At 45.6% G+C, this 7,661-nt stretch overlaps 1 protein-coding gene across 2 annotated transcripts in view; it reads right to left on the reverse strand.

Annotated features, from left to right (window-relative positions):
* Nucleotides 1-6,185, reverse strand: part of Erbb4 (erb-b2 receptor tyrosine kinase 4) — a 983,956-nt gene extending 977,771 nt beyond the window's left edge. Inside the window, exon 1 of one of the 2 annotated variants that reach the window (XM_028765623.1) lies at nucleotides 5,800-6,185. In XM_028765623.1, the coding sequence (XP_028621456.1) occupies nucleotides 5,800-5,881 (82 nt within the window). In that variant the 5' untranslated portion in view covers nucleotides 5,882-6,185. The remainder of the gene's footprint in view (nucleotides 1-5,799) is intronic. The other variant, XM_028765622.1, reaches the window with a different exon arrangement.
* Between the last annotated feature and the right edge of the window lie 1,476 nt (nucleotides 6,186-7,661).

Below are 7,661 nucleotides of genomic sequence, written 5' to 3' on the forward strand. Positions count from 1 at the left end.
TATTACTCACAGTGCAGGCTTTGTCGTCCTTATTCAATTCTGTGTGAGTCTGCTGCCCCCTGGAGTTGTGCAAAATGATGGCCCTATAAGCCATCATTTATTTAAAAATAACTATGAGGCAATATCTCCCTGTTCGAAAACCTCTTTGGAATCAGTGCCCCAAACCGCCACATATTTCAACATTACAGCCTCTCTGCCTCTCTCTCTCTCTCTCTCTCTCTCTCTCTCTCTCTCTCTCTCTCTAACTTAAGTAACAACACAAAAACAAGAAACTGACTTTAAAGTTTGTTGTTAAAACTTCGAAAAATAGATGCTTAATAAAATATGTCAAAATATTGACAACTCGGAAAGATATGTGAACAATGAAATCTGAAGAGACTATAAAGCAGTTCCAGAAAGTATTATTTGAGAGAAAGAGTTTACACAAGCAAGTTCATACAAAGCCAAGAACCTCCTTGTTCTTTTAAATGGGTGCTTTCCAGACAGAGACAGCCTACTAGGGAGTTAATGTTGTGTTTATAAACGTATGTGCAAATGTTTTAATTGTATGTACAACTTGAATTTCATGTAGAAAAACAATTAACTGGTTACTAGAATACATCTCAGCATCACAGAAGGCTTTAAACTCATTGCTGTAGAAAACTGCTACGCAGCAGAGAAATATACAGTACCTTGCATGCATCCCCCCACCCCAGGCAGGTAATCCAACTCACAAGGACATGGAATGAGATTCTGACAACATTAAGAGCCTAAAAGAACTGTCCCTAGGATGTAGAAGTCCTGATTTAAACCTTATGGTTATGGTCTATGCTGTTCTTAATTGCAATAGAAGCAGGTAACATCTCCTTAAAATTATGCAGAAGTGCTACAGTTTCAAGAAACATTGAGCTATCATCTAGTTTATTCAGAATAAATAAATAAAAAATACTTGCTCACTATAATCTATAAACTCATTTTAATAACTCTAATAGCAATAATGAAATTATTTTCTCTGACTACTCAATATTTATATTACACATAATGAATACTAGAATAATGGTACAAAGTTAGTTCCATATGGTGAAATGTTAATATAACAGACCATCAATGATGATGTAATCTGGGGAAAGCTGGTATTATGATTGACTTCTATCCTCTATAGAACATTCAGTATCTCTCTGTAAAGGATAACAGGATGGTCCTGACATTTTATACTTGAGATTTATTATAGGCTTGTAGATTTGAATACGTATTAGCAAATTTCAACATACCTATTAACATATCTATAAAAAGGTATCCCTCAGAAGCTTGAAATTAATCAGATCAAATGCCAATAAGTTTGCTGTTATCAGAACATCCTTTCTGATCATTTGCTTCATTTAGGTTTTGGGTACTTACTCATGGGCATCCAACAGCAGCAGAACACTGCAAAACCAAAAGTTATTGCTATTTTGAGAACACAAACTAATTTTTGTAGTAATTGACCAGACATAGCACAAAAAAAGCAATGCAATATGGAAGATATGCTAATTTAGCACATTGTGTAAAATGTACACTTTCCATACCCATGAATCTCAAGGTGGCTGTAATCAAGCTTCAGAGAATACTGAGAGCACAATTCCTCTCGTCAGTAGCCTTTGTTACATGGCAGTCATCCACCTTTCCATGATCAAGGGGGAAAAAAGATGGAGCACACAAGGAAGAGAGGTATTTCTCTGTGTGAAGATTTGGCCCTGGAGTCTGGGCTTTTGAGATGCCCTAGTGATCTGGGATCGATGCCGTTTTATTTTCTTTTGGGAATAAATCTGAGCAATGGAATGGCTTATGATTGTTCAGCCAACCAGCCATATCAGATTTATCAGAAAGAAAGAATGAAAACTGGCTTAGAGAACTCCTGCAGTGGCTGAGTGGCAGGTTGCTGGGAAAGACACACACAAAATGAATACACTTAGTGGTGGAAAGGAAAAATATATATTCACATGTGCCTAAACTCAATAAATAATATGTAAGAAACTCATCGTAATGGAAAGGGTGAATGTGTAAGACAGATGATAAATAGCACTTCTATTTAAAAACCAAAGAGATGAAAGCTCATGAATACTAAATATTTGAATCCAGATTGAAGAGAAAATATGATTTTCTATCTAGTGAATGCAAACTGTAAAAAATCAGCCAAAGCAAACACTATGTTCAGGTTAAAATAAAAAATACATAAATCTTCCAGCACATGCAAGCCCCAGTAAACATTCTGATGTAATTTCCTAATTAAGACACATTTCCAGAGACTAAATTTTATTTATATATATATATATATATATATATATATATATATATATATATGGCTGTAAGTGCTTGATTTTCAAGAAATTTGACTTTCTGTGCATACATGATTAAAATATAGGCAGTTGAGTCGAAGAGAAAAACCAGGAATGAGGACAGAAGCAGTTATTCTACTTAATCTCAACCATAGAAACTTACCATGTTTTCAAGTAATTTAAAGCTACTGTGCAATGTATTCATGTGTTTAGAAGTATTCTGAATGAAAAACTATGTTCTTCTATAAAGCTATCTTGTACAAATGCATGGTTTTCAAAATTAAAGGAACAAAAGGGGATAGTGTACCCATGGCCATGCTCCTTGCAAATGCACTCTGAAAAAATGATTGATGCATTTTTAGAAAAATCTATGCAATATTTTTCTCATTAAGTTTCATTAATAACTTCTTCTCAAATGTATAATACCACTGAAAGATTGGGGGAGGGGAACGATATACCTTAAGTATATAGGATATGTGTGCGCTTTAATTAAATGAAAAGCAGGGGGACTAAGTAGCTTGCACATAAGAAGGAAAATGATATGTTCCACCATAAATTAAGACTTGGGAGAATGTCACTTCAACAACTGTAAATTTTTATTTCAGTACAAAAGCGATATTGATAAGTTCAATCACAGAAAGAAGGCAAACATTTTAGTATTATTTCTCCAGGTGGAATTTCCATACAAAGGCCTTTGACTAAAACATTTATAGATAAAATTTATCACCGGTAATGAGACATAAATTGCTTGGAATTATTTTTAAATACTCAAAAGCTGACTTTTTCCTCCTCTACCAAAAGAAAAGCCAAGTTTTCTTACGTAAAAATTTCCCAAGAAATGTCTTGAAGATCGTACAAGAGAATCACCCACTGTATGTTTTTATTCCGTTCACATACAGCAGTAAATAAGGTGCATTCCTTCTGCTTAAGAAATTAGCATTTCAAAAATATGCCACTTTCCCCTGAACTCCAAGCGTGTCTAATAATGCGAAAAGCAGATTGTCTTCCCTCGTTTCCTTAATTTGTTTCATCTAAAAGCAATTCACTCAACATCTTGTCGCCCTCTGGCAGCTTAGTTTACTTATCCGCACTTAATTTCTCATTTGGACCAAAACAAACTCCTCCAAACTGCTGCTGACTGCTAACCGCGAGAGAGGAGACGCGCGGTATGTATTTACTTGAGTAGACAGCCACACACATGCATAGCCACAAACACAGAGCCTCACTCTCACCAGACAGTGACTTGTTTTTATAATAGCACTACATTAAAACCAGCTGAACTTTCTCTGCCAGGTGCGGTAGAGGCGCCTGGAAAAAAGAAAAAAAGAAAAAGGAAGTCCCTGGGGGCACGGACAATTTCCAATAGATCACCTAAGTATGCTTGTTGCAATTATACAGGGATGCACCCGAGAGCTTTTCTTTGTGCGGTCCTTTCATCTAGATCACTTTGTGTTTTGAACAAGTGAGGCTCTCTTTTGTGCCCCCAGAATTTCAAGTACAGAGTCACACAGGAAACAACAATGGCACGCTAATCCTCGTGCTTCTAAATGGGCTCACTTGTGGGTCTGACAATTCGCCCAGGGAAAAGTGCAGAGAGAGCTAGGGCGCAAGCTGGTGTCGTCTGAGACACGGAAGGGGACAGCTGCAGAACTAATTTGGATTACATTCTTGCCTAAATCCTGAAAAGGACTTTTAGGCATAGCCTAACCGGGAGCTGCAGAGTTAATACCAAATTGCTGTGGACTTGAAGCAGGGATCCCCCAGCGGCCCAGGCCACGCCAGACAGCCCCCTGGTAGGGTGGCCTGATAGAAATTCCTCTCGGCTAAGCCTGCATGACAGTTGCAAGTGTTTTTGAATGGGTCAATGTGCATAATCAACCCATTGAGGGGAAAGGCAAAGGGCTCGGAGTGGGGAGCCAGAAAGGGATGTATCTAGGCGGCCGCCTGGAATCTCAAGTCCTTGCTGCCGCTGCTGCTATGATTCCAGAGGTGGCTGGAGCGCAGGATCTGGTATGCACGAAGAATTTCGGAGTCACTGGGAGTATGCAAACGGCCAGCACAAATGGCGCACATGTGCCATTCGAAGGTCATTTTGAACAGCTCAGAGATTGTAACTTGTTATTTACTAGGCGAGGAGGAAGAGGCGGGAGCGGAGGCGGAGCGGGAAAACTAGCAAGCTGCCTGGCTTTCTCGGTGAGGTCAGAAGGACACCCTCTAGGGACCTAAAGCTCTCCCTGTCGCCACTCCTGAACGCTTTATCTTCTCAAGCTGACTCCCACGTTCCCGCCACCAGCCCCGGAAGGTTCCGGAAATCTCTATGCCTTCTCCAAAAGCCCTCTTCTCTCCCATCTCCGCCCGGTCAGGCACACCGGCTCTCCTTCGTCCTTTCGCGTCCCCTCCTCTCATCCCAGGGAAACTCCCAAGAGTCAAAAAACTTTGAGCTCCTGTACATCGCAGCTGCTGTCATTGGCTCTGGCGGCCCCAGCACGCCAGCGACACTGTGCTGCCTCTCGGGGTCAATTAGTCCTTTTTTCTGTCAAAATACCTGGGGCTTGGGCGATCCGGCCAACAGTGGCCGCGCTCAGGACGCCGCCATCCGACCCGCCTCGGGCTAAGTCAATGAGCGCCACCCGCGGGCTCTGCAGCCCGGCCGGGCAGTAAACAGAAGTTCAGGCCAACCCCAAGTTGCACTACTGGAAGAACTCTTCTGGGAGCCAAGACCAGCACCGGGAGGGAAGGCCGGGCTCAGGGCTCAGTATGCCAGGCTTTTTCTTTTTTTTTTAATAGATCATGCTGGCAGGCGAGTCACCCCCCCCCCCAAGTCAATTGCAAGACAGCCCGGAGATGCCAACTAAGAAGGCCCAGAGTCCCTGGCCCATGGCCGAGGCGCGCACCCGGTGCGCTCCAGCTGCCCGGATAGGACTGCCTGTCCGATGTGACCCCACAGGGTATGGGAGACTCAAGCCGGCGGCCGCGCGCCAGCATGCTCAGGTGCCAAGCCCGGCTCCCCGGCCGCGCTCCGCCGCAGCCCTGCACCCCGGGAAGGCCAGCCAGGCTCAGCCCAGGAACCTCCTGGCGGCCCGAAGAGGTGCAGCGATTCTCCGATTTGGTTTGATTTTTTTTTCCCTTTCCCAGCCCGAGGAGGAGGGAACCTCCACTGACAGGCTCTGGTCTCCCACTCCCCGAACAACGGGCGCCACCAGAAGCGATCCCGCTTAGGCTCCCAGAAAACGCGCGAGAAAGAAAGAAGGGGGCTAAGGAGAGGGTGAAAGGGGGGACAATAATATAGGGGAGGCAGGAAAGCGGAGTCATTTGTAGCATCAATAAAAACACACGCACGCACACACAAAGGTAAGTTTGGGATGGAGCGAGGGGCCACCCAAGCTAGAAGCCCAGTCCCTAGGGTCCCTGGGTGACAGAGGGGCGAGGGGAGAAGAAAGCCACCGGAGGCGGTGGCGGGTTCAACAGCTGGAGCGCGACAGGGAACCGCGAGACCGCGACCCACCTGACTGAGAAGCGCTGGGCTGGACGGTCCCCGCTGCCACCAGAAGGCTCCCCCAGACCCACAGTCCCGTCGCCAGCTTCATTTTTGGCAAGTCTCAGATCCCGCGCTGACAATTACATGTCCAAATACCATAGCCACTTGCGGGCACGCGGAGGAGATCTCCCCCCCTCAGCCGGGAGCGCGTGGGGGGCGCGAGGGGGGCGGGCGCGGCGCGCTCGGTGCACGGGCTTCCCGGGGCTGGCGAGCCAGTCGGCTCCGGTGGCGGCTTCCAGGACCCGGGAACCTGCGGACCCCGCAAGGGGCCGCGGAGGAAGGCGCGCGGGTGGGAGTGTGCCCGACTGTGCGGCTGGTGCTCCGAGCACAACCGTACAGCTAGTTCCCGGAGTGATCCTCTGCTCTCACGTTCCCTCCTCACTTTCTCGCTCGCTCTCTCTCCTTCTCACTGGTTGGTCAACAATAAAAAGAAAGAGGGGGAATAAAGGCTTCCAAAAAAAGTTGATTGCAAAGAGGCGGCAGGGTTCCGGCCTCTCCCCCCAAAACCGGGCTATGTTCAGCTCTCTCTTCAGTCTCCTTGCACCTCCTGTCCAAATCTGGAGGGAAAAGGAGGGAGGGTGCTTCTTTGCTTCTCCCCGATCCTGTCCCCCTTTTTTTGCCACTGTCAGCTTTCCTCACACTTGTCCAGCCATTGCAGTAATTAAAGCTCCGAGCGTCATTTCCAACGCTCCGCGGTCTCCAGCCGCAGCCCCACAGAGAAATTAATAAGACTCAGGGAGAAAGATTTTTAAAAAGAAAATAAAAGAAAAGAAAAGAAAGAGGGGAGTGGGGGGTGGAAATCAAACAACCCTCCACGCAACCAGCCAGGCTTTCCTCCGCTGCGCAAGCCCCGCCCCTGCTCTGACCCTTGTAGCCACGCCCTCCCCCTAAGGAGAAATCTTATTGGCTCAGACACTCCCCCAAAAAATCCTCAGCCTCTAGAGTTGGGAAAACACCTGTCAGGCAGTGGGAGCAGGGTGGTGGTAGGGGCTTGGGGAAGCAGGATCTAAGAGGCTCAGTGGAGTCCACTGTCTGAAACGCTCTCCTTGTGGCTGCCCTGACAGAGGCCCTGGACAGCTGGCCCGCTGAGTAGTCAGTCCACCAGAGAGAATGCTTGCTGAACGAATTTTTTGACAAAAGAAAAGGACATTTTCTTTATTGCTCCAAGGCGTCAGTCCACACACAGGACTTTCCCTAGAAATAGAAAGTCAGCATTGCTTTGGGAATAAAATACCTCTGTCCCTCTCCATCCAGAACATTCCATGTTTAGTACTTTAAAATGGATATTGTAGGTAGCTGGTAGCCTTGCAGGTAAGATGAAACCTGCCAATAACCCCCCCTCCCCCGTATCCCATCTCTCTCACCTTCCCAAGATAACATTGAGCCAAATTTAAAAACCCATATTTGTGAAACCACATTCTTTGATTCTGAAATTATACAAATTATCTCAAGCCTGTGCTGTTCAGTCTGAAGCTGTTTAGGAGGTCAGGTCATAACTATAGGACGCAAGCCATCAGGGTTAGACCATAGTAGAGCCAGCTTGAGATCTTGCACTTGCTCTTACTTTGCAGGGTGTGTGCTTCATCAAGAGCTTTAAGACTAAGTTTCTCTAAGTCTAAAATGCCCTGGAAGAGATTACTGTGTTCTGAGGGACCGCGGGTCTAAAACTACTCTAAGTTGTAGCCAGAACCTGTAGGGAGTCAGTGGTTACTCATTTGCCATGTGTACAGCTATTCTATGAAGGCATTTTCTTTGCTTTCTCTCAAAGCAGTGACTAAATACAAAGTATTGGAGTCCTTCCCTCGGTCTCCCACATGCCTTAAGAATTT

This window comes from Grammomys surdaster, unplaced genomic scaffold (genome assembly GCF_004785775.1).
Source record: "Grammomys surdaster isolate TR1022 unplaced genomic scaffold, NIH_TR_1.0 165, whole genome shotgun sequence".
Lineage (NCBI taxonomy): Eukaryota > Metazoa > Chordata > Mammalia > Rodentia > Muridae > Grammomys > Grammomys surdaster.